This window comes from Caretta caretta, chromosome 9, assembly GCF_965140235.1.
Source record: "Caretta caretta isolate rCarCar2 chromosome 9, rCarCar1.hap1, whole genome shotgun sequence".
NCBI lineage: Eukaryota > Metazoa > Chordata > Testudines > Cheloniidae > Caretta > Caretta caretta.
In genome coordinates, this window is record NC_134214.1 from 8,280,160 (window position 1) to 8,304,839 (window position 24,680).

Here is a 24,680-nt window from a genome sequence, read left to right on the forward strand (position 1 = left end):
AGCAGCCAAAGTCCCATCCTGGCTGCTCTGGGGCAGGAGGAGCCGTTTCCTCCTGGCCTGGCCTCTGTGGGAGGGGGGAGCTGGGGAATGTGCCGAGCAAGCGGGAGTGAAATGGCAGCTGGCTGCGGCGTCGCTGGCCCCCTGCCATGGGCTGTGTGAGGTCCCAGCCGAGCGCGTGTTGGAGCGGGGTGAGTGCTGCGCTCCACGTGGCTACAGCAGCCCACCGGAAGCTAAACAAACCTCCCCTTCCTGCCTGGCCTGACCCGCTCCCCGCCCGGCTGCTCGGGGATCAGGTACGGGGCTGTCCCGGCCCTGGGGTGTGCGGGGGGCTTGCTGCCTGGGAGGCAGTTCTGTCCTGGAGCAGATCCACAAGAGGCCTCTGCCTGGCTGCACTGTACATGCAGGGGGTGTTGGGGTTGATTTCAGCCCTGGGGTGGCATGAGCTGGTTAGCTGTGCTCTGCTGCCAGCTTGTCTCTAGCTTTGGGACGTGTGTGCCCCTCCCTTCACCCTGCCAACGCGGTGGGGGGGGGAGAAGGGGGAGTGTGGGCCCCCTCCGCTAACGGATGCTCTGCCTCTCTCTTATATGGGCAGATCCGGATACGAGATCCAAACCAGGGCGGCAAAGACATCACCGAAGAAATCATGTCTGGAGCAAGGACCTCTTCCACCCCCACCCCTCCTCAGGTAAGGGGCCCCTCCCTAGCTGCCCCACTGACTGGGTGCCCCCCCCCCCCAACACACACACAAGTGATGAGCCCTGCATGTTCCTTCTCTAGGGAGGGGTGGTATGTGGCTGTGAGTTTAAGGGCTTGTCTACACTTACAGGACTGCATGGTTGTAGCCGCGCTGCTGTAGCACTTAATGAAGACGCTACCTAGGCCGACAGGAGAGCGTCTCCCTTCGGTGTGGGCGCTCCCACCTCCACGATAGGTGGTAGTTGTCCTGCTCAGGGGCGTGGAAAATCCACACCAGTGCGTGAGGTCGTTATACTTAAGTTCTTAGTGTGGGGGAAGGGCACTCATTAACCCTTCATGTGCTTCTGTTCCACAGGCTGGAAGCGGTTTGGAGCCACAGGCCAATGGCGAGACGCCCCACGTAGCGGTTATTGTCCGGCCAGGTGGGTGTCTGGGGTGGGGTAGGGGCATCCCCCATGGAGTAGTTATAGAGAATCAGCTGCCTGCGGCCAGTGTGGGACCTGGGGTAGGAGCAGGAGAGCAGCCAAGCGGCTGAAGGGCTGGGGTGACTGTCCCCGGCTTGCGGCCTGTTGCTCTCTCCTGCTGTGACCCCCTGCAGATGGAGCTGTTGGGGTGAGGGTGGGAGAAGCTCCTTAAGTCCTTGGAGGCTGGTGGGGGGTTTCCTCTCGTGGAATCTGGGGGCCCCCATCCCGAGCTCGTGGCAGGATTGGTCCCTGCAGCATTGCACTCGGGCTAGTTCAGTGTCCCAAGCAATGTGGCTCCCGCCCCTTCTCTGGGCAGTCGATGCTCCAGCCCTACGTGACTTACCTGGGAGGCTGTTCTCCCTAAGACTCAGCCTAGAATCCCCCCTTTCTTAGTGTTACTCCATTTGCCCAGAGCCCCCCTCCTTGGGGTTTCTACCTGTTGGGTGGTTAGATTCATCCAAGCTCAGCACACCCAGCGCTCTCCATCTCTGCTCCAGGCTCAGCCTCTCCAGCTCGGTAGCTCTTCTCCGAACTCCTTCCCTAGGGCAGGGTATCCCTCGAGTGATGTGGAGAGGACCAGGCCCTCCCAGCTCCGGGACAGTGGGCTCAATGTAAGCAGTTCAAACTGGCATCAACCTGTCTTCTTTGTGCCCATGTCCCATGGCAAACTGGTCTGGTTGGAAACCAGGTGTGTCTCAGCTTCTCCTTCACCCTCGCCGCGGGTCTGGATTTCAGGTTATTCCCCCTAAGAGATCAGCTGTGGCTTTCTGTCACTTTCTGCCTGTTTCTGATCACTCTGGACCCTTTGTGATCACGGCAGGGCCTCCTAGTTCAGGGTCACCGTGACCAATGTCTTGGGGCAGTCCCATCCCCAAGGCAATGTGCAAGCCAAGCAACTCTAATTCTGCAAGTCGTACTGGCTGAGATGGTGTTGAATGCTCCCCTAAAGCCCAGGTATTCCTCTGCTGGGTTCCCAGCTCGCAGCCTGCTTTGTCGGTCTACAGCCAGCACTTGTCTGGCTGGGCCTGCCTAGGTCTGTACGAACCCTGTGGCTGCTTGTAGCTCCTGCTGCCATTAGTCTGACATTCATACCTAGATGCTAGAACCATTCCATGCTCAGGGTGCCTCTTCCAGTACTGAGAAGCCAATAAGCCTTGATTTCACTGCGTGATCCAAATCCACCCCAGACAATTCTCCCTCGTTTCCACTCCCCCATCCTGCTGTTGGGCCCCTTGTCCTGGCCCACCTCCAGGAATACTTAGTGATTTGTCTGTCAGGGTTTCTCAGCCTGGGGGTTGGGACCCAAAATTGGGTCACCAGAGTGTTTCAAAGGGTTGTGTGGCAGCTCTTGTGGCCCCTGTCCCATCGGGCTGACTGGGCTCGCCTCCCTGCTCCAGGCACTGGAATCTCTCAGGTTCCAGTGACACGCGGGTTTAGCCCAGCCGTCATGATGACGGGAGCCTAGGTAGGCCAAATTTGAGTGAGTGGCACTGCAACTGCATGAGCCAGGTCACAACTCCACTCACACACATTTGGTCCAGTCAGGGGGCAGGGCCAAACCCAAGAGTTGCTGCAAACCCGGAGGTTGCAATGCCCGAAGTGGAGAGCCAAGCCCAGCCAGCCTCACGGCACAGGAGCTGCAGGAGCCGCCCCGTGGTGTGAGTGCTGGGCAGGACCCAACTCCACCCAGGTGCAGGATCTGACCAAAACCACCCCAGGGCGGGGCTGTAACCAGGGTTGAGCAAGCAGGTCAGCTACCCCTGGCTGACGCCAGGTGGCTTGGGCCAGCCCTGCGCGGCAGAGCTCGGGGGGGGACCTCCGCCCATGACTCGCCTCAGCGGGTCACCCAGTCTGTCTCAGTTGGGGTGGCGCAACCAAAAAACGGGGCATTGCCTCTGGTAGGGGGCACAAATATGCTTGCTGGCCCTGGGTGCTAAAATGCCTAGTTACGGCTCTGCCCAGAGCCTCCACCCCCAGACTGTTTACTGGGTTGTGACAAGCCGTAGGCATTTACAAGTGGGTCCTGAGCCAAGAAGGGTTGTGAACCACTGGTCTAAGTGACTGTTGTGGTGTTTCACTAGAGGTCTGACTTGTGGGGTGTCATTGCCGATGTGCTCAAAGAAATCTAATAGGCAAGGCATGGCTTTTCCCTGCAGAGTCTGGTTTCTACCAATTTGTCCAGTGCTGAAGTTAGGCTCACCGCTCTGTAACGGCTGGGTTCTCCTCTGGAGCCTGGTTTTAAAAATCTGCGCTATATTAGCTAACTTCATCATCTGATACAGAGGCTGATTTCAGTGATAGGTTACATGTTACAGACAGTAGTTCTGCAGTTTCATCTTTGAGTTCCTTCAGATCTCTTGGGTGAATCCCATCTGGTCCTGGTGACTCATTGGTAAACTAAACAGTAATCTGTTCTTAAACCTCTCCTACTGGCACATCAATTTGGGACAGTGCTTTAGATTTGTTGCACCAAAAGGATAGCTCTGTTGTGGGGATCTTCCGCCAGATCCTCTGTAGTGAAGACTGATGCAAAGAATTCAGTTAGCGTCTCTGCAATGACCTTGTCTTCCTTGAGTGCTGCTTTAACATATCTGGTGCCTGACTGGTTGGCAGGCTCCCTGCTTCTCACGCACTTGTTTTTGCATCTTTAGTAAGTTGCTTCTCAAATTCTTTCCTGGCCAGACTTCTTATACTTTTACATTTTACTTTCCAGAGTTTGTGCTGCTTCCTGTTTTTCTCATTGGGATTTGATTTTTTTTATTTGGGGTATACATTTAATAGTCTGAGCCTCTATTAAGGTGTTTTGAAAGTAGTCTCCATGCTGCTTGCAGGCGTTTTACCCTTGTTCTCTTTTTAATTTCCCTCTAACTACCATCCTCATTCCTGTGTTGTTCCCCTTTTTAAAGTTAAATGTTACTATTGGAGATACAGTAGTGGGGTGAAAAGATAAAAGAAGGATAAGACACTTATAGGATCCTGTGATGATGTGGACAATCAGCCCAGAGTCTGCAGGGACAAGCTGTGCCTTGCTCATCTATTAGAATTGTTTGAGGGAGTCACCAAGCATGTGGATAAGGGTGATCCAATTGACAGTGTATATGGATTTTCAGAAACCCTTTAACAAGGTCACACACCAAGGCTCTTAAGGAAACTAAGTAGCTGTGGGATAAGAGGGCTGATCCTCTCATGGGTCAGTAACTGGTTGAAAGATAGGAAACAAAGGGTAGAAATAAACGGTCGGTTTTCACAGTGAAAAGTGGTGAACAGCAGGGTCCCCCAGAGATCTGCACTGGGATCAGTGCTGTTCATAATTTTCATAAACAATCTGGAAGAAGAAGAAAACAGTGAAGAGGCAAAGTTTGCAGATGATACAGAATCATTTGAGTCCAAAGCTGCCTGCAAGGAGTTAGAGGCTCTCACAAAACTGGGTGACCGGGCAACAAAATGGCAGATGAAATTCAATATTGATAAGTGCGAAGTAATGCATATTGAAAAAAATAATCCCAGCTAAACATACACCCACTATAGTAACATTTCACTTTAAGAAGGGGAACTACACTGTTCTTTTCTTGTTACCACTCAAATTGATCTTGGAGTCACCGTAGATAGTTCTTTGAAAACTACTCCACAATGCACAGCAGTGGTCAGAAAGGTGAACAGTTAGGAACTATTAGGAAAGGCATAGAAAATAAGACAGAAAATATCAAAATGCCTCTATGTAAATCCATGGAGTGTTCAACCCTTGAATACTGTGTCCAGAGGATATAGTGGAGGGGAAGCAAACAGTGATTAGAGGTATGGACCAACTTCCGTATGAGGAGGGACTAAAAGGATTAGGCAGCATAGAAAAAAGATGATCAAGGGGGGATAAGACAGAAGGCTCTAAAATCATGAATGGAGCGGAGAAAGTGACTAGGGAAGTGTTATTTACCATTTCATACCCTACAAAAACGAGGGGTCACTCGATGCAATTGATAGGCAGTGGGTTTAATACAAACAAGAGGGGGGACTCCTTCACACTATGTGCAGTTAACCCGTGGAACTCATTGCCACTGAATATTATGGCCAAAAGTATAACTGGGTTAAAAAAAGAACTGGAGGAAAGGTCTATCAGTGGCTATTAGCCAAGATAGTCAGAGATGCAGCCCCATGCTCTGGGTGACCCGAAACCTCGGAGTATCAGAAGCAGGAGAGGAAGATGAGCGGATCACTTTGTAATTGCTCTGTTCTACACGCTCCCCTGAAGCTGTGGTGCAGGCGACTGTCAGAGACACAGTGTAAATGCCCACGGTCTGACCCAGTGTGGCAGCTCTTGTGTTCCGACGTGGCACTGAAGCCTTGTTTGTGATTCCCAACTTCGCTCCGGTGCCTCTTCCGAGCCCGGTCTCGTGCGTGCTGTGCTCCAGCACAGTAGCCGACAGCAGCTCAGCCCCTTGATGCCTGATCTCCCCTGTCTGCTGCAAACTCCTTGCTCCTGTGGGGCAGGACCCTCCTTCGCTCCATAGACATTTGCCCTCTGTTCTTGCAACCCCTCCTCCTGGCTGCCGTTTACTTCTGTCTCTTCCTGCTCCTCTCACTGGCTCCTTTGTTCTTCGGCCTTTGTCGGGTGCTTCACCCAACCCTGCTTCCTTGGCTTCCCCCTTGACCCTGAGCCTGTCCTTCCTCTGTGGCAGCCAGCTGGCACCCAAAAGCCCACCTGTGCCCCCAGCTCCGCAAATTGGCCCGGGGAGGCAGGCTTTCCCTGGGCACCGCTAACTCCCTGTCTCCCTTCTTTGCAGATGACCGCCCAAAGCCTGTCCCGGTTGTAAGTAAACCCGTCTCCCTAGAGCCAAGTAAATCAGCGTCCCCGTCTCCCCCGCCTCCCCTGATCGCTGAGGTGGAGCCCGTGCCGCTGGCCGCGGTGACGCTGGTGCCGATGGAGAGCCCAGTGGACGTGGACACTAAAGCGGAGCTGGCTGAGGCTCCTGCAGAGACACACGAACCTCTTAAAGCCACCACTACAGTGCCAGGGGGCATGGAGCAGCCCGAGGAAGCCTCTGCCTTGGACACAGAGCCCCAGGAGGAGGCAGCTGCCACCCCTGTCCTGGAACCCCCAGCCCTGGAACCCCCAGCCCAACCAGTGCTGGTAGAAACACAAGAGGAGGTGGTGCCCCCGGAGGTGCTGCCCCCGGAGGTGCCACCCCTGGAGGAGGAGCTGCCAGCTAAGCCTGCCACTCCCCCCAGCCCCTCGCCCCCTGAGGAAGAGGCCTCCAGCGAAGCTGTTGTTGAATCCAACGGAGTCTTGGAGGAAACGCCTGAGCCAGTGGCCGAGCCGCCTGTGTGCCAGCCAGAGCCGGTTGTGGAGTCTCCCGTTGCCCAGCCAGAGGAGCTGGTGCTGCCCAATGGGCTGGGGGTACCTGGCAAGCAGGAGGCCGACGAGCCAGAGGAGCAGCCGGAGTCAGATGTCAGCCCCATCTCGGAACCCGAGGAGGTTAAGGGAGAGGAGCCGGCCATCCCAGCCTCCCCCCCTGCAGAGGAGGAGGAGGAGGAACAGGAGGAAGAAGAGGAGTGCGAGGAGCCCCTGGAAGCACAAGAGCAGAATTCGCCGTTGGAAGCGCCTCTTTCCCAGAGCTCCGAGGAGATCACGCAAGGTGTGGGAGCTGGGAGGGGGGCACCCCTGTGCTAAGGATGGGGGCTCCTGGAGCAGGAAGCAAGGTCTTGTGTAGGGTTGTCTTGCAGCCTTCTGATCAGGTGCTGGTGGTCAAGCTGTGCCTTGGCATTGCCTGGGGCCCCTCGCTGGGGCTGCTGGGCCACATGCTGCCCTGTTGCGCCTCGGGGAGCCAGCCAGCGTGGGGTGGGCACTGCACGGGGAAAGGGCTGCGGAGTAGCAGGGGAATCTCTCCCTGCACTGCAGGGGGAGGGGCTCAAGATTTTTTTTTTTTTCCATTGGAGGGGTGGCCGCAGCATGTCTCTCTCTCCCCCTTTTGGGGCCGGGGTCTCACTTTCCTACCTCTCTCCTCCAGTCGCCGTGTCGGTGCCAAAGAAAAAGCGGAAAATGAAGGAGCTCAACAAGAAGGAAGCAGTGGGCGACCTGCTGGATGCCTTTAAAGAGGTGGGTGTGTGGACTTGTGAGCCAGCATGGGTGCCACATTCCCACCCCCTCACCTCCCAGAGCTGCTGCCTCTCGTGATGAGCTCCTGTTAGTGCCATCGTGTCTGGGCCACTGATGCACCGTGATGGAACTGAGGATCTGAGTTGCAGCAGGAAGTCGGGGTTCCCCCCAGCAGGGCCAGGGCTTGAGGGCATGGGGTAGTTGTGTGCCTAGCACTCCCTCTAACTGGGAGCTCTCTGCACTGGGGGCTGCTATGGGTCCGGGTATCCTGGGGCCCTGAGTGCGTTTCCAGGGTTTTGGGAGGGCCTGGCTGGGTTCCTCACTCATTTCTTGTCTCGCTGGCTCCTTTCATTGGAAGTCTCAGATCAGCGATGGTGCCTCTGAGGCAGAGAACAAGCCCCCAGCCTCTGTCCCAGCCCCGGAGCCCAAGGAGGCCGCCCCAGCCTGCCCTCAGGAAGAGACTGAGGAGACCTGGGAAGAGAAAGAGGACAAGCTGGATCCGGAGAAGGTCAAGGCCGCAGATCAGAAGTACCAGTACAAGGAAGGTGAGCCTTCCTTCAGCCAAAGTAGGTGTCCTGCTCATTGCTTCCTTCTTGCGCTCGGACTGGCCCGGCCTCCTGTGATGACATCCGCTATGAGCCATCGTGTCTGGGCCACTGACGCTCTGTGATGGAACTGAGGATCTGAGCAGGCGGGGGTTGCACTGGTGGGGTGCTGGGAGCACGCGCCGGTCGTCCCGCTGAGTTTCACCACTCCTGGCTTTCACTTCCCCTTGGTCACTGTCCTGGCTTGCCGGCTTCTGCAGAGACTCGACCCCAGCAGGGCCCACTAGCACCTAGCGCAAACTGGAACTGGGAGGGGGGCGGGGGCAGATCTATTCACAACCTGCTTGTCCAGTGGGCACTGCAGGACAGCAGTTCTTTGGGCAGGGCAGTAGCTTCAGGCTTAGGCTGCAGGTTGGGTCCTGCAGATGCCGGAACCCGAGGGGTGATGCCAATGCACGTCGGGGAGCTGTTTGAGCAGCTTGCCAGGAATCGGAAGAGCTGCAGGTCCCAGCATGCCCCGTGGCCTGCAGGCTTTGCCCGCTGGCTGTCCCTCTGCTGTATGTGAGGCTGCCCTGTTGTGGAGCCTCCTGATAGGCCGTCATGGCCCAAGGTTCTGCATCTGCCCTGTTGGGTTGATGTGGGCTTGATCCCCCCCACATCCCCTTACATCAGGGTGGTGGGCAGAGACTGGCAGTGTCATCACTGAGCCAGGCATGACCTTCCTCCCACTGCAGGGGGGTTCCAGGGGCTGGGCTTGGGCTGGTACCGCTCAGTGCCCGCTGTGTGGGGTGCTCCTCTCTCCCTGCCCCGCTATACCACTTGGCCCTGCCTGCAGTTTCTCTGCCCCTTCTTCCTGCCTTGCGACGTCCCCCGGGTGTGGGCTGTGGCTGGGAGGGATGTGGTTTTTCAGGGTGGTCGCCTTTCGTCTGCCACAGAACAATGGAAGCCCCTGAACCCAGAGGAGAAGAAGAGATACGATCGGGAGTTCCTGCTGGGCTTCCAGTTCATCTTCGCCAGCATGCAGAAACCTGAGGGGCTGCCCCAGATCAGCGATGTGGTGCTGGACAAGGTCAGTGCCACCACCAGACTGGTGAGGACCCTGGATCTACCAGCGCAAGCTTGTTATCAGATGGGGGAAACGCTGCTAACCACTCTTTTAGTTCCGTGCTTGGTCTCTCTATGGACTCTGCTGTGGCCAGAACAGGAGACCCAAGTAGTTCAGGGGCAGGGGGGACGGGGTTTGGGCATTGCCATGGCACAGATCAGATCCCAGTGGAAATATAGAGGTGATACCCACCAAGCCAGCATTGGCCAAGTAACTGTTCAGAAGTTGTCTGGTGCACTTCTTGCACTTGGGCACATGGTGCTGGGCAGCTGAGAAAAGTGCCTAGTCTGGAATGGGCAGAGCCTCCCTTGCTGCTTCTGACCTTGCCTGGGGCACTGTACAAACCACAGCAGCTCCTTGGCTGAGCCATGCCCGAGGTGCCTTCCCTAGGAGTTGTCCCATCCGTGTCCTCTCCCTTTGCTGTGGGAGAAGAGGATGTTGGTCAATGCAATGTAATGTAGATTGGAAAACATAGTCCCAACTGTATGTACAAAATGATGGGGGTTTAAATTAGCTCAAGATCTCTCAAGAGAGAGATCTTGGAGTCATTGTGGGATAGTTCTCTGAAAACATCCCCTCAGTGTGCAGTGGCCGTCAAAAAAGCGAACAGAATGTTGGGAATCATTAAGAAAGGGATAGATAATAAGACAGACAGTATCATATTGCCCGTGTATCTGTGGTATGCCCACATCTTGAATACTGCATGCAGATGTGGTCGCCCCATCTCCAAAAAGATATATTGGAATTGGAAAAGGTTCAGAAAAGGGCAACAAAAATGATTAGGGGCACGGAACGGCTTCCGTATGAGGAGAGATTAACAAGGCTGGGACTCTTCAGCTTGGAAAAGAGAGGACTAAGGGGATATGATAGAGGTCTATAAAATCATGACTGGTGTGGAGACAATGAATAGAGAAGTGTTATTTACTCCTCATAACACAAGAACTAGGGATCACCAAATAGAATTAATAGGCAGTAGGTTTAAACAAACAAAAGGAAGTATTTCTTCACACAGTGCACAGTCAACCTATGGAACTCTTTGCCAAAGGATGTTGAAGGCCAAGACACTAACGGGGTTCAAAAAACTAGATAAATTCATTGTGGCTAGGTCCATCAATGGCTATTAGTCAGGATGGGCAGGCATGGTGTCCCTAGCCTCTGTTTGCCAGAAGCTGGGATTGGGCAATGGGGGATGGATCACTTGATGATTACCTGTTCCGTTCGTTCCCTCTGGGGCACCTGGCACTGACCACTGTCAGAAGGTGGGCTACTGTGCTAGATGGACCTTTGGTCTGACCCAGCCTGGCCGTTCCTATGAGTGTCATCCAGCCATTTCCCTTGTTGGGCTCCCCCTGAGCCCTGGTAGAGCTGTCTGGCCTGTGCCTTCTGGGTGCCCTGCTCCCTTCCTGGCATTGCCTGCTCTGCTGCAGTGACCCTTCTCCACTGGGCATTCCGAGGATGTAGCTTGCCAGTGGAGTCTGGCTGTGCATTCAGCCCAGCAGGTTGGGAATCCTCAGTGGTTTTCATGCCTCCTCCCTCCCCCCCTTCTCATTTGCAGGTGAATAAAACGCCGATGCGACCGCTGGACCCCATTCGCCTGAGCGGGATGAACTGCGGCCCTGACTTCACCCCTTCCTTTGCCAACCTGGGCCGTCCATCCATGGGCAACCGGGGACCGGTAAGTGCTTCAAAGGGTCACCAGCCTCAGCCTCCTGCTCGCCTGCATGATGATCTCCTGTTTGTGCCATCGTGTCTGGGCCACTGATGCTCCGTGATGGAACCGAGGATCTGAGCAGGCCCAGGAGCCTGTGCTGGTGCCATTGGCCCATCTGGCTTGTATCTTACAGTGGGGGCTCCCCAGCATGGGGGCTGGATACAGACCCATTGCATGGGGTGCAAGGCCTCAGGTCCGCCTGACAGTGGCGTGTGGGGAGATGAGAAGGGAAGTGCTGATGTCTCCTCTTCCTCAGCCTGCAGGGTTGGGCCCGCGCCGCTCGCAGCAGAGCCAGAGGAAAGAGCCCCGGAAAATCATTGCCACGGTCTCCCTGAACGAGGACATCAAGCTCAACAAGGCTGAGAAGGCCTGGAAGCCCAGCAGCAAGCGGGCTGCCGAGGAGGAGGATCCTGACAACATCAAGACGCAGGTAGGTAGGGAGGAGCTATGAGGAGCAAGGGGGCTTGGGGGGATATGCCGGCTCTCACTGACGGTGTCTGGGGTGTCCCTGCAGGACCTGTTCCGGCGTGTGCGCAGCATCCTGAACAAGCTGACGCCGCAGATGTTCCAGCAGCTGATGAAGCAGGTCACGGAGCTGTCCATCGACACTGAGGAGCGGCTCAAGGGCGTCATTGACCTCATCTTTGAGAAGGCCATCTCCGAGCCAAACTTCTCTGTTGCCTATGCCAACATGTGCCGTTGCCTTATGGGGGTGAGTGCCCTGAGGGCTCAGCTCCTCCGAGCTCTGTGTGCCCTGGCACCTTCCTGCCACAGAAATCAGAGCCTCCTAGAGACTTTGTGGAGCCAGGACCCCCATCTTACAGGTGGGGAAACTGAGGCACCGTGGGGGCAACAGAGGGATTTATATGAGGTGGCAGAGCTGGAGATGGATGGAAGCCATGAGTCCTGGCTCCCAGCTCTAATGGCTCAGACACTGCACCTTGCGTGGGGTGGAGCTGGCAGCTTGGGCTGTGGGGGGTGAGGGTACAGGGCTGGTTGTCCAGCCTGGCGGGTATTACCCCACCTCACCTCTGGTTCCGTCCCTCCCTGCAGTTGAAAGTCCCCACGACTGACAAGCCGGCGGTGACTGTGAACTTCCGCAAGTTGCTGCTGAACCGCTGCCAGAAAGAGTTTGAGAAGGACAAGGACGACGACGAGATCTTTGAGAAGAAGCAGAAGGAAATGGATGATGCTGCTGCCGTGAGTGGGGCTGTTCCCAGAGGGCAGGGGGGGCGAGGCGTGGGCACTGCCCCATTGTGAGGTGTGATCAGGAGCAGTGGGCTGCGGTTCTCCTGGGTAAACCCCACTCCCCTCCCCTCCCCACAGCCGGAGGAGAAGGCTCGCCTGAAGGAGGAGCTGGACGATGCTCGGGACAAGGCCAGGAGGCGCTCTCTGGGGAACATCAAGTTCATCGGGGAGCTCTTCAAGCTGAAGATGCTGACGGAGGCCATCATGCACGACTGTGTGGTCAAGCTGCTCAAGAACCACGACGAGGAGTCGCTCGAGTGCCTGTGCCGTCTGCTCACCACCATTGGCAAGGACCTGGACTTTGAGAAAGCCAAGGTAGCTGCTGCCCTCTCCCCTCAGCTTCCCTGCTCCGGGCCTGTAAGTCAGGGCACCCTGGAGAACCAGGGAGCCCCTGAAAGCAGGGGCAGCAGCTGTCCCTACAGGGCTGCTCCATCTTGCTCGTGGCCTAGGACTGTAGGGCACCAGGAGTTGCCCTTCAGTGTCATGCTGGCCTCAGCACCCCATTGCAGGGAGGGGTGCTGATGCTGCCTATGGGGGGGTCTGGAGAGTGTGGGGGGGGGGCTGGGGGGCGGAGCAGTGGGGCCTACCCAGCCTGAATGGCTCCCTACTTCCCATCCGCTTTTCACTCCCTCCATTCCTGCTCCCCAGGAGGGGTCAGTGACTCCCCCAGGCGATTGGCGCCCTGGGATGCTGCGCTCGCAGCCCTCGCGCAGGGAGACATGGGCCCCTGGCACACTGCAATGCCAGGTGTGGGGAGGGCATGGTGGTGACTGGGGTAACACTGTCTCCCCTCGTGCAGCCCAGAATGGATCAGTATTTCAACCAGATGGATAAGATCATTAAGGAGAAGAAAACGTCCTCTCGAATTCGCTTCATGCTCCAGGATGTGATTGACCTCAGGCGGGTAAGGTGGCAGCCTTGCCCCTGGGTAGGTGGGCGTGACCCTCCTGGGTAAGGGATGTGTACGCACAGGTAGATGGGTGCCAGCCCCACCCCCGCGTCCTCAGGATAGATGGGGCATTATCCTGCTGGGTTGGGTAAAGTACACGTCCCTCCTTCAGCCTCGGGACAGATGGGTGTCAACCCCACACCCATCCCGTATGCCTGGATCCATGGGGCCAGCCTTGCCTCTTGGATAGACAGACATGACAGTGGCGGGTAAGGTGCGTGATCCACCCGCTTCCTGGCAGGAGGGCTTCAGCTCAAAGATTTTGGGATCCACGCCCGTACTGTGACCTCTGCTCCCAGCTAGTGACCACTGTTACTGAGGTCCCACGTGGCAAACGTAGGCAGCTGGGTCGAATCCCACCAGCAGCTGTTTGATGCAGGGAGACTCCAAAGTCTGAACCTCTCTGCATCAAAGGTTGCTGCAAACCCCGAGAGCCAGGCAGAGGAGGGTGCAGCGGGGTCTGACATAGAGCGGCGCTGTGGCGATCAAGCCCACAGATTTTCCCCCCCTTCCCGCCCCCCGGGTCGGCAGTGGCTGGCCTCCCTGAGGCCAGACCATCTGGCCCCCACCCCTCAGGAGATGTGCGGGTGACACGCCCCATGGTACTGGGCTGGAAAAACAGCAGGAGGCTACCTGGGCCGGTGAGTGGAGCTGGAGAGAGTCAATGAAGGCTGCCCCCCTGCAAGAGGGGGCCGGGAAATCAGTGCTTGTCTGCGATGGCAATGGGCTCTGGATTCGAAGGCAGGTAGCTGAGGAAGCGTGTGGGTGGACCATGTCTGTGTGGAGTGAGCTCCTGGCGGGGCACAGGATGCTGGAGAATCCCAAGTCAGCATGTCCCATCGGGCCATTCCAATCCTGCACAGATGGGTGAGGCAGTGCGTAGACAGCCCGGTGGATCCTTTCCTCCTCCCGCAGCTGCTGTAACCCCCGCTCCCCCCACCCCCTTTGCAGAATAGCTGGGTGCCACGGCGAGGAGACCAGGGCCCTAAAACCATTGACCAGATCCACAAGGAGGCGGAGATGGAGGAGCATCGGGAGCACATCAAAGTGCAGCAGCTCATGTCGAAGCAGGACAAGAGGAGAGGGCCTCCTGGCTCCTCATCTGGAGGTGAGAGGCCTGTGAGCTTCGTGGAGCACCTTGCTGAGTCCCCACAGCCCTGGCCAGGGGGACAGGCAAACCATGCTGAGTGCTGGGATTTGGGGGTTCTCGACCCTGCTGCTCCCAGGATTTCAGGCCTGTGACATTTACAGACCAGTTGGAATGGTTCCTCCTCTCCACATGCCCACCTGGGACTCTTGGGAATGCCTGATAGCCCTTGCCCCAGCAGATCCAGAACACCCGCTGGGCAGGGTCCCATGTTCCTGTGGGCAGAAGAACTGTGAAGCTGGGCCTGGGGCTGCCTGCTCCTCGGGCCCTGGCTCTGCCCTTTGAGCGTGATGTTGGGGGGGTCTGTATCTCTCTGTGGTGCTGGGGGTGGCTGGTGACCTTGGCCTGGTCTGTCCCTGTGCCGTGCAGGTGGGCGAGGGAGCCAGGTTGCAGATGATGGCTGGAACACCGTCCCCATCAGCAAGGGCAACCGGCCTATTGATACCAGCCGGATAACCAAGATCACAAAGGTGAGCCAGGGCGGGAGGGCATTGGTGGTGTCTGCGGGAAGGGAGCTCTCTGCAGCCACAGAACTGGGCTACAGTCTCAGTTTTCCTTTACATGGTCCTAGTCCTTATGGTTGTAAAGCTTTGAAAACGTGCATACATGTAACCAATGCAGATGTCTGCAGATAGCCTGAATGAACAGCCCTATTCAGCCCAATTGGGTGTTGACTCTGAAACCTAAAGATGGCACAGTGCATGCCAACATTAATGGTTTTGCTGGGGATCATCTCAACAGAAAAGTCCAGTTCCTACTTACCCTTCGGTCCAGGCTGCTTCCCCACGTAGTGCCACTGATAACAAATATTGAACAGCTGCTGCATTGGCTGGGCTATTCCACCTCCTAGCAACCTCACTAAGTGAAGCTGCTCTGGAATGACCAGAGCAGTGCCAGATCCAGAGGCTTTGCTGCAGGATCTAGGGCAAGCCTGATTCGTGGCAGCGGGGGCTCCTGGGCAAGCAGCATGGTCCCGAAGAGCCTGGGAGCCCAGCTCTGGGTGGATGCTGTGTGTCTGTCATGGCCTTTCCCTGCTGGGCTTTGAGCCCTGGATGCTGACACGTGCCACCCCCAGCGTCCGCCAGCTCCTTTTGACGGGGGGGGGGGGCGGAGCGCAGTTCTAGACAAGGAACGACTCGAGCCAGCTCCGTGTTGGTTTCTCTCTATGCAGCCTGGATCGATCGACTCCAATAATCAGCTGTTTGCACCTGGTGGGCGTCTGAGCTGGGGGAAGGGCAGCAGCGGGGGATCTGGTGCCAAGCCTGCTGACTCAGGTACATGAGCAGTGCTCGCCGGCTCTGTGGCGGGGGGAGCCTGGTGCCTGGGTGGTCTATCTCAGATGGGCAGTTGGGGGGTGGTGCTGTGCTCGCACCCGGTTCTGACTCCTCTGTTCTCTGTTCCCAGCTTCTGATGCCAACCGGCCAGCCACTAGCACCTTGAATCGCTTCTCAGCCCTGCAGCAGTCGACCCCCGCGGAGAGCCTGGATTCCCGGCGCGTGGTACAGAGGTGAGTCGCATCAGCCCGTTTGGCTGTTGGCCGTGCTGCTGCCAGGGCCTGGTGAGTGCGTTCTGGGTGATTATTCCCAGGCACAGGGCTGCACACGGACCGGGGACAGAGTCCCTAGCACGCAGCAAGGGGAAGGAGCTTTCCTGAGTGCCTGGCAGTCCCAGGCATATGTGGAGACGCTGCTGGAGCCAAGCTTTGGAGGGGTCTAGAGCCAGTGGGGCGCTGCTGGCTGGCACGTCCCCTGACCCTTCTGCACCTCTGGGACACAGGAGCTCCTCTCAGCCCCCTGCAGCTGCTGCTCATTCAGCCATGGGTGGGGCAGGTGGGAGAGCCCCCCAGGCCCGTGTGGGATACCAAGTCCCAGCTAGGCAGTGCCACAAAAATCAGACTGCAAAGCCTGGGGCACTTCCGGCTGAGACCCCATAGGAGCTAGAGATGCAGGAGCTGCTGAGGAGGAGGCTCTCTCACCTGCAGAGAAGGGGATGGGGACAGGGAGAAATGCAACAGGGAGCCAGGCAAGGCTTTAAAACCCCGGGGGGGGGGCCGGAGTCGTCTCGCCCTGGGTTCAAGAGGGTGGGGAAGCAGCATGTGCAGTTAGGAGAGCGGAATGTTGCTTGGGGGGGGGGGGGTTTGCTATGTCCTGGGGTGCTTCACCTACTCTTCCCCGCCCCCCAGGAGCAGCTCCAGCCGGGATCGGTCAGAGAAGGCTGGAGAGCGAGGGGAGCGGTTTGAGCGCGAGCGATTGGAGAGGGGTGACCGCTTGGAGCGCCCCGACAGGGGGGAGCGGGCAGACAGGAACCGGCCCCCCATCACCAAGCGGAGCTACAGCAAGGAGATGGAGGACAGGAGCCGGGAACGCGAGAGGCAGGGAGCCCAGGAGGCTGTCCGGAAGGTTTCCAGCATGACAGAGGAGCGGGACAGGAGCAGGGAGCCAGGTGAAGAGTGGGGCTGGCACGGTGCTGGGAGGGGGACACGGTGCCATGTTAACCCGCCCTGCGCCCAAGTCCTGTCAAGGGCCTGGCTGCCTGCGCTGGGCTGGGGCATCCACCCGACAGCCCAGCTGTGCTGATGGGATCTCTCCCTCTCCACAGTTAAGCGAGAGCCGGCGCCCCCTGCGGCCCCCCCTAAGCCAGCGCTGTCGGAGGAGGAGCTGGAGAAGAAATCCAAGGCCATCATTGAAGAGTACCTGCATATCAACGACATGAAGGTGAGAACTGGAAGGCAGGGGCAGCCCCTCGGGAGGAGCATTGCATGCTGGGATCTGCGCTCAGGGCCCTGAGACGCCTGCAGCCCTGGAACTGGCAGCAGAATTACAAGCGATAATGATCTTTCCTTTAACAATAGGGGTGGATGGGGCAGGGCAGGGGTCTGGGCTGGCCGGTGGCAGCTGTGGGGCAGGGCTGGGAGCTGCCAGCCCTTGGCTGGGGACCAGGAGCAAGCACAGGGCCATTCTGAGCCGTGCCAGTCTACCCCGCAGCAGGTGCTGCAGTGTGTGTGATGGTGGGACCAGGGCGGTGCTGAGCCCTCTCTCCCCCTGCAGGGGGCGCTGCAGTGGGGGTTAGATGTGGGCCATGCTGAGTCGTCTTTCCCCCTGTAGGAGGCACTGCAGTGCGTGCAGGAGCTGGCCTGTCCCTCACAGCTCTATGTCTTTGTGCGGAATGGCATTGAGTCCACGCTGGAGAGGAGCATGATCGCCCGCGAGCACATGGGGCTGCTGCTGTACCAGCTAGTGAAAGCTGGAAACCTCACCAAGGAGCAGTACTATAAAGGGTAAGAGAACCCCCATGCCCTGTGACCTTGCTAGGGAAGGGTCTAGTCAAGGGCTTGGAGCACCATCCCTCCTAGGGCTGCTGAATAAGGGCTGGGGGCCTGGCCGGTCCCATGGGCAGGGGTGGGATTCGCTCCCCTGCTCCAACCTGTGCTCTGCCCCTCTGGCTCACTCTGCAGATGCCCCTGGGCTGGCAGGGAAACACGGCACCCATGCTGCTGGCCCTGAACTGTGGGCTCCTGGAAGCTGCCCCTCCCCGCTGACCCACCCGGCCCTCCTCTGCTTCCCTCGCAGGGTGCACGACATCCTGGAGATCGCCGAGGACATGGAGATCGACATCCCGCACATCTGGCTCTACCTGGCCGAGCTGATCACCCCCATCCTGCGGGAGGGGGGCATCCCCATGGAGGAGCTCTTCAGGTGAGCAGCTCCCCGCGTGGCTGCCCTTCCAGGCCCTGCTCCTGGGGCTGGGGGGAGTGTAACCAGGCGCATGGCTGGCTGCGTAACGAGGAGCTGACCTGTGTCTTTATGCCCTGCAGAGAGATTGCCAAGCCCCTGGTGCCCATTGGCAAGGCCAGCACCCTTCTGCTGGAGATCCTGGGTTTGCTGTGCAAGGGGATGGTAAGTGATGCCCCCGTGCCCATCTGCTCGCCTCAGCCTGCTAGTGGGGAGTGAGAGCCACATCCGTGGCAGGGAGGGCTGGTGTCTGCATGTAACACCTGAGCTGTGGTCCGGGCCCTCAGACCCCGCCTCTCCTGTCTGTTTCTGGGGCATGGCCCTCACCCACTCCACCCCCTGCAGTCCTCATTCCTCCTGTCTGGCTCTGGGGCATGGCCCTGACCCCCTGCAGTCCTCATCCCTCCCATCTGGCTCGGCCCTGCTCCCTGTGACCCCGCTGCCAAAGGGATGTTTGAGTTGGAGGAAGCACCGCTAGATGAAAGGAAGCTGCAGAAAGGGATCTGGGGTCATAGTGGATCACAAGCTAAATATGAGTCAGCAGTGTAACGCTTTTGCAAAAACGTCAAACATCATTCTGGGATGTATTAGCAGGAGTGTTGTAAGCAAGACACAAGAAGTCATTTTTCCACTCTACTCCGCACTGATTAGGCCTCAACTGGAGTGTTGTGTCCAGTTCTGGAAAGGAAAAAGTCTAGAGAAGAGCAACAAAAATGATTAAAGGTCCAGAAAACGTGGCCTGTGAGGGAAGATTGAAAACATTGGGTTTGTTTAGTCTGGAGAAAAGAAGACTGAGAGGATGTGATAAGTTTTCAAGGACATAAAAGGTTGTTACAAGGAGGAGGGAGAAAAATTCTTCTTAAGCTCTGAGGACAGGACAAGAAGCAATGGGCTTAAATTGCAGCAAGGGCGATTTTGGTTGGAGGTTAGGAAAAACTTCCTAACCGTCAGGGTGGTTAAGCACTGGAATAAATTGTGTAGGGCGGGTTGTGGAATCTGCATTATTGGAGATTTTTAAGAGCAGGTGAGACAAACACCTGTCAGGGATGGTCTAGATAATACTCAGTCCTGCCTTTAGTGCAGGGGATTGGACTAGATGACCTCTCGAGGTCCCTTCCAGTTCTATGAATGAACGCAGGCTCCAAGCTTTGCCCTGTAGCTCTGACCCCGCCCTGGAGCCCTGATCTGGGCCACCTGGAGACACTTCCTGCTGCAGTTGCAGAAGGAGCTGAGTGTCTGCCCCCACCCCAGCCAGCCCCTTCCTCCAGCTGGGCACAGCTCACTCTGCCTTCCCGGGCCTCGGAAAGGGGTCGTTTAAACCTGCCTGGGAAGCCTGACGACAGGAGAGCTCTCCCCACCCTGTCCCCCTTTGCAGAGCCACAAGAAGGCAGGGACGCTGTGGAGAGAGGGTGGCCTGAGCTGGAAGGAGTTCCTGCCCGAGGACCAGGATGTGAACAAGTTTGTCACGGAGCAGGTGAGCGGGGTTGGACCCTCTCCAGGCCTGGGGGAGGGGAGCTGCTGGCAGGAGAGGCCCTGGCTGGCTTTGGAGCTTTGGGTGCTGGAGGATCCAGCAGGGAGCAGCTTGACGATGAGCAGTCCGGTGCCCAGCGCTGCAGGCAGGATCCCCCAGTGCCATCTCTTGGGGCGCGTCTCCCTCCTGTCGCAGCGCCGTGGCTTCCCCTCACTGGCTTCTCCTGTCCCCAGAAAGTGGAGTATACCATGGGGGACAGCTCGGACACGCCCAGCCGCAAGGAGCTGACTGCCGAGGAGCTGTGCAAGCAGATGGAGAAGCTGCTGAAAGAGAACTCTAACAACCAAAGAATATACGACTGGATCGAGGTGAGTGCACTGCCCCTAGGGCCTCCCCAGCAAGGGGCGCTGGCTATGGGGGAAGCCCCCAGGTACTCCAGGGGGGAGCGGGGCAGCAGTGCTGACTGGGCAGGGGGGAGCCCCCAGGTACTCCAGGAGGGAGCGGGGCACCAGTGCTGACTGGGGGTGCACCTGGCTACTCCAGTCCCAGTCTCTCCCAGCAGCGGGCACTCGGGGGAGCAGGGTAGGGGCGTTTGCTGTCTCTCAGGGTCACTGCTGCTGCTCTGCAGTTTCCCTGGGGAGGCCAGGCCTGGGGTGGGGGTGGGTCTCCCTCCTCCAGTGCTGTGCCTGGCTGCCCCTCTGAAGTGTTCTCCCCCCGACCAGGCCAACCTGAGCGAGCAGCAGGTCTCGTCCAGCATCTTCGTCAGGGCCCTGATGACGTCCGTGTGCCATTCGGCCATTGTCTGTAAGTAGGGAGGAGGCTGCCCTGCCTCTGTGGGCTCAGCTGGGGCCCAGACCTGCCCACGAGGGTGGCCTGAACTAGCCAGAGCCCTGGCAGCTGGGATGGGAGGGGGAAGCTGGCTGGTGCCAAGTGCAGTGCGGACCCCGTTCCTCCACCCTTCCCGGTGCTGCGTTTTCCATCTGCTGGGAGTGGGGCAGGAGTTCCGGCCCTTGGGGCAGGGTGGGAGGAGCTGGTCCGGGGCTGCTCCCTGCCTCTCTCACTTGCTCCCCTCCCCCTGCAGTCGAGAACCCTTACCGGGTGGACACAGTGGTGATCAAAAGCCGGGCCAAGCTGCTGCAGAAGTACGTGAGCGAGGAGCAGAAGGAGCTGCAGGCGCTCTATGCCTTACAGGCCCTCGTGGTGAAGCTGGATCAGCCTCCGAGTGAGTGTCTCCAGCCGGCTGGGGGATGGCTGCTGGTTCTGGGAGGGCCAGGGGATGGCGGGCTGGGGAGTCCAGGGAGATGAAAGGAGGTGTTGGGAGGGCTGCAGTCACTCAATCCCAGCCCACACCTGTTGGTGGACATGGCTTCTGTGTCGGCTGCTTGGGGTGGGGTGGGGATATTCAGCAGGGGCTATTCCCGTGTCCCCCTGACACACACACCCCCTCGCCCTCCCCACAGACCTGCTCCGAATGTTCTTCGATGCCTTGTACGACGAGGACGTCATCAAGGAGGAAGCCTTCTACAAGTGGGAGTCGAGCAAGGACCCGGCCGAGCAGCAGGGCAAGGGGGTGGCCCTCAAGTCAGTGACGGCCTTCTTCACCTGGCTGCGGGAAGCTGAGGACGAATCGGACAACAACTGAGGAGCGGGGCCAGGGCCCTACCGGCCTGCCCCGAGGCCCGGACTCTTCTTGCGCAGAGGCCGCGGGGAGCCGCCCTGCCCCCTGAACTCCCTCCTTTCCTTTTGTTTTGTTTTCGAGGCCTGTATTGGTTTGTGTCTGATGATAATAAATTCATGCTGAAGGAGGCAGGCACGCTGTGGGGCTCTGCTCAGCCCCAGCGCAGAAACCCGGATGGATCGCAGTGAGCGGGGCCAAACTCTGCAGGGTGCAAAGCACCAGAAACTCGTGTCTGTTGGGGGCCGTCTCCTCCCCCCATTTATTGCTGAAATATAGAGAGATTATATATATATAAACTTATTAAATTTGGTTTGGGGACAGGACTTTGCTCTCCCGCTCCCCCGTTCCCGGATCACAGTCTGCACCACAAACCCGCCGGATGGTTTTTTATTTTCAAAAAAATCATTTCAGCCCCCTTCCCCCAATCTCCCACCTCTGAGATCGGCTTGGGAGCTGCTGGGGCCGTTCCGGGCGGGAGTGGGACTTCCAGCCCCCTCTGCGCTGGGTGAGCCTCCCACAGGGCCAGCTCGGCAACTCCTGTCTCCTTCTCCCCCACCCCACCCCTCCAACACGTTTAAGGCCACAATTGTGCGAGCTAGCAAGCGGTGGCTTCATCTGCATCCCCTGTATTTATAGAGCGCCGGATGTTAACGAGCCGCACGCGTAATTATTAAAACAAGGATTCAATTACCGGTCACATGAATTTGTAAATATTTTTTTTTTTTTTTTTGCTTTTCTTTATGGAGTATTTAATTGAAGATTTAAAGGCATCTTTTCACCTTAAACTGGAAATAAAAGAACATTGCTAAATCCCGCCGCGTGTGCCGCTGTCGGATCCGGGCCTGTGTCTGCGAGGGCTCACCTGCCGCCCCCGCAGCGCAGAGAGCGGCTCCAGACTCAGGGACTCGGGGCCAGCTAGCAAATGGGTGCTAAGCAGTTACAGCCCGTCTGGAGCTGGTGCTGGCGGGATGCCCTGGATGGGGTGAAGGCTCCTATGTGGCACTGTAGCCATCACTCTTCCAGCCTAAGGATCGCCAACGCGGGAGTCCGAAGAGAAGCGCTCGCAGGTCTGGTCTGGAGGGAGATCCGGGAACCTGAACGCAGCCCAGAAGTCCAGCGAAGACCAGGAGCTGTGGGGCAGGTGCCAACTGGGGGCAGCCTGGGTCCCCTAAGGACTGTGCCCATTCTTACTGTGGGCAAGGGGAGGTGGCAGGAACGAAGAGGCGTGAGTACAGTCCAGAAGGCCAGGGTGTTTTGGAGCATTGCCTGTACCAGCCCTGGGAAGGGGGCTACACCCTCTGAGCTCCTGCCCCAGGCTGCAGAGCCAACACAGGGGTGGTGGTGGTGGATGGATTGATGATAGATGATTCATAGTGTACAGCCTGAAGGGATCATTAGCGCATCTAGTCTGACCTGGTGTAACACAGACCATTAAATGTCACCCTGTAACCTCTGTATTGACTTGGCTGGCTAACCTGCCCCCCAGGCCGCCCAGGGTGACAGCAACAGATGGAGAATCCCCTGCTGCTCGAGGTGCCTGGTTCCGGCTGTTCACCACCCTCGCTGTCAGCCTTATTCCTCATCTGAATGGGGCTGGCTTCCAGCCGCTGGTCTGGTTCTGTCTCTGCGGCTGGCTTTGCAGCCCTGGGCGTGAGACTGGGCCTGTGGGCCCTGGGTGCGGGAGGGCAGAGGCTGCTGTGGTGTATTGTATGGGGGGGGCTGAGCCTGGAGGCTGAACCAGGGGACAGCTGAGCAAAGGCCCCTCCTCTGGCTTTTGTGGCAGCCCCAGGGAGCCATGCAGAGTTGCCCTGGGCAGCTTCTTCCAGCCTCTCCTGCTGTTACCCTCGCTAGGCGAATTGCCCTGGGGTGGGGGTTAGGGAGTGAGACATGGGGCCTTGCCCCAGTGGGGCTTGCCGGGTGTGTGTGGGGGAACATCCAGGCTGGGGGATGTTCCCCTGTAGGGGGTACCAGTGCTCATGTGGGCCCAGGCAGGAGCCCTGGCTGGCTCAGGGAGCAGGGAATATGAGCTGGGGCCTCCCCCCTGGTCAGGGGGGGCTGGGACCGAGCTCCACGCCAGGCCCAGGCTGGGAAGATTGACTGGTTGGAAGCACGAGCTGGCTCTGCTGGGGAGAGAACAAGTCATTTGGTTTTGTTGGCTGGAGGCTGGTCCCTGGCTGGCGGGTGTTTGATGGCACGTCTGCCCATTGTGTTGGCTGTGGAGACTCAACTGCCCACTCTGGGGTAGGGGAGAGACATGGAGGCAGGGGGCACTTACGGAGCCTGCCCTGCTGCTTCCAGGGGAACCATGTGGGGCAGGGGCCAGAGCCTTGCCCCATCTCCCCGACCCTGTGGGGGGCAGCATTTTCAGATGCTGCTGTTGAATTGGGATTGATTTGTATCAACCCTTGAAGAGCTGGTTCATTCTGCTGGCGAGTGCCTGAGGGCTGTATTGGAGCGGGTCGGAGCAGGCCCAGGGGGCTGCTCGCTGTACTAGGACAGTGCTCCTGGGCTGTGATGGGCTTGGTCTGCAGAGGGGTGGGGATTTTGAGCGGTAAGAGGGGCACCTGGGTGTAATGGTCTGGCACCTTCAGGGAAATGCGATCAGAGATGCTCTCCCCAGGCCCACTTCCCAGCAAGGGTAGGCAGCAGTGCCAGGTCTAGAGAGCAGGGCTGGGCAGACAGTTGAGGCCTCCAGCCCCCTGGGGACGGGGCCAGACCTAGTGCAGTGGGGTGCATCCAGGCTAGTGCATTGGGGTGGTGCTGGTGTTATGTTCCCCTGGCTGTACCCCCGCCTGCTCGTCCAGTGGGGACGTAGCCCCCTGACACCCGTCTGAACTCAGCTGGTGGGCACAGCAGTCTGGGGCTTGGAGCAGCTCTCTCTGTCCCTATGACCTTCACCCAGCGCCTGCCCTGGGCGGGCCTCACTGTTATCAGGCTGCAGGGTGGAGGGAATGAGGACGGGCAGGGGCTGGTCTGAAGGGAAGTGGGGGGACTGAGACGGGCAGGGGCTGGTCCTGAGGGAAGTCCCGCTGTGTGCGCAGTGCCTATCAGGGGTAGGGAACTCTCCCTGGTTAACTGTGGCCTGGAACATCCATGTTACATGGGCATGTATGGGGCAAGTGTGGGGTGACTTGCTGCTTGTCACAGCCCTGCCCACCCACCGTCACTCGGCTCAGTGAGAGTTTGCTGCTCTATGTGCTGGGCCTCCAGCGTGATGGCCCGGAGTGCACGTGGGGGGGGAGCAGGCCTCTCACACGCCAGCTGCCTGCTCTGAACCCCTCTTGGACACCACACAACCCTCCAGCCGGCCTTTAGCCTGGTGAGTTGGGCCCAGCGGGGGCTCAGGGATCTGCCTGTCCTAGATTCAAGGCTTTTGTCTCTAGTCTGGCAGGGCTGTGGGATACCTGGCTGTGAGCCCCATGCTGGGTTGTGGGGAGAGAAGGAAGCATTCCCTTTTGTGGGGGTAAAGCAGGGCAGCTGTGTAGGGCTGGCGGGTGGGACAAGCTTGGGGCAGGGTGAATGCGGGCAGTGTCTGGTAAGCAGTCTGGCCTGCCAGCACGGGGCATCTGGCTGCAAGTGGGCCCTGGTGGGGAGGAGAAGCAATGACTCCTTGTCCACATCAGCCTCCGCTTTGATGAGCCCCAGTCGGGCAGGAAGCCTGCCCCAGAGCCAATGCCAGGCAGCCAGGGCACAGACTTTCGGTGGCCGGAGCGGGATCTAAGCGTGGGCTCAGGAGCCTTGGGCCTTGCTCAGGCTAGCTGCAGTAGAGTGGCTTCCTTGGCCCTGCTCCCCCGTGCTCTCGGGGTCTGCTCTCCCCTAGTCCTGGTTTGTGAGACCCGCCCTC

At 58.3% G+C, this 24,680-nt stretch overlaps 1 protein-coding gene and 3 non-coding genes across 13 annotated transcripts in view; all 4 read left to right on the plus strand.

The window, feature by feature from the left end:
* Window positions 1–22,289, plus strand: part of EIF4G1 (eukaryotic translation initiation factor 4 gamma 1) — a 44,637-nt gene extending 22,348 nt beyond the window's left edge. For 4 of the 10 annotated variants that reach the window (XM_048863380.2, XM_048863386.2, XM_048863388.2 and 1 more), the window contains 26 exons: window positions 593–685; window positions 1,052–1,118; window positions 5,939–6,790; window positions 7,163–7,251; window positions 7,610–7,817; window positions 8,732–8,886; window positions 10,457–10,576; window positions 10,869–11,042; window positions 11,127–11,324; window positions 11,666–11,812; window positions 11,939–12,175; window positions 12,660–12,764; window positions 13,761–13,917; window positions 14,326–14,426; window positions 15,128–15,230; window positions 15,361–15,463; window positions 16,139–16,398; window positions 16,555–16,670; window positions 17,061–17,233; window positions 17,526–17,651; window positions 17,771–17,852; window positions 19,063–19,161; window positions 19,392–19,526; window positions 19,881–19,962; window positions 20,240–20,380; window positions 20,619–22,289. In XM_048863380.2, the coding sequence (XP_048719337.2) occupies window positions 593–685; window positions 1,052–1,118; window positions 5,939–6,790; window positions 7,163–7,251; window positions 7,610–7,817; window positions 8,732–8,886; window positions 10,457–10,576; window positions 10,869–11,042; window positions 11,127–11,324; window positions 11,666–11,812; window positions 11,939–12,175; window positions 12,660–12,764; window positions 13,761–13,917; window positions 14,326–14,426; window positions 15,128–15,230; window positions 15,361–15,463; window positions 16,139–16,398; window positions 16,555–16,670; window positions 17,061–17,233; window positions 17,526–17,651; window positions 17,771–17,852; window positions 19,063–19,161; window positions 19,392–19,526; window positions 19,881–19,962; window positions 20,240–20,380; window positions 20,619–20,800 (4,305 nt within the window). In that variant the 3' untranslated portion in view covers window positions 20,801–22,289. The remainder of the gene's footprint in view (window positions 1–592; window positions 686–1,051; window positions 1,119–5,938; window positions 6,791–7,162; window positions 7,252–7,609; window positions 7,818–8,731; window positions 8,887–10,456; window positions 10,577–10,868; window positions 11,043–11,126; window positions 11,325–11,665; window positions 11,813–11,938; window positions 12,176–12,659; window positions 12,765–13,760; window positions 13,918–14,325; window positions 14,427–15,127; window positions 15,231–15,360; window positions 15,464–16,138; window positions 16,399–16,554; window positions 16,671–17,060; window positions 17,234–17,525; window positions 17,652–17,770; window positions 17,853–19,062; window positions 19,162–19,391; window positions 19,527–19,880; window positions 19,963–20,239; window positions 20,381–20,618) is intronic. The other 6 variants (XM_048863387.2, XM_048863391.2, XM_048863390.2 and 3 more) reach the window with 4 other exon arrangements.
* On the plus strand, window positions 7,321–7,397 carry LOC125643255 (small nucleolar RNA SNORD66). The gene has a single exon (XR_007358653.1). It is a non-coding gene; the product is annotated as a small nucleolar RNA SNORD66 (small nucleolar RNA).
* LOC125643254 (small nucleolar RNA SNORD66) lies at window positions 7,866–7,942 on the plus strand. Its single transcript, XR_007358652.1, has one exon. It is a non-coding gene; the product is annotated as a small nucleolar RNA SNORD66 (small nucleolar RNA).
* LOC125643253 (small nucleolar RNA SNORD66) lies at window positions 10,619–10,694 on the plus strand. The gene has a single exon (XR_007358651.2). It is a non-coding gene; the product is annotated as a small nucleolar RNA SNORD66 (small nucleolar RNA).
* Window positions 22,290–24,680: the final 2,391 nt, after the last annotated feature.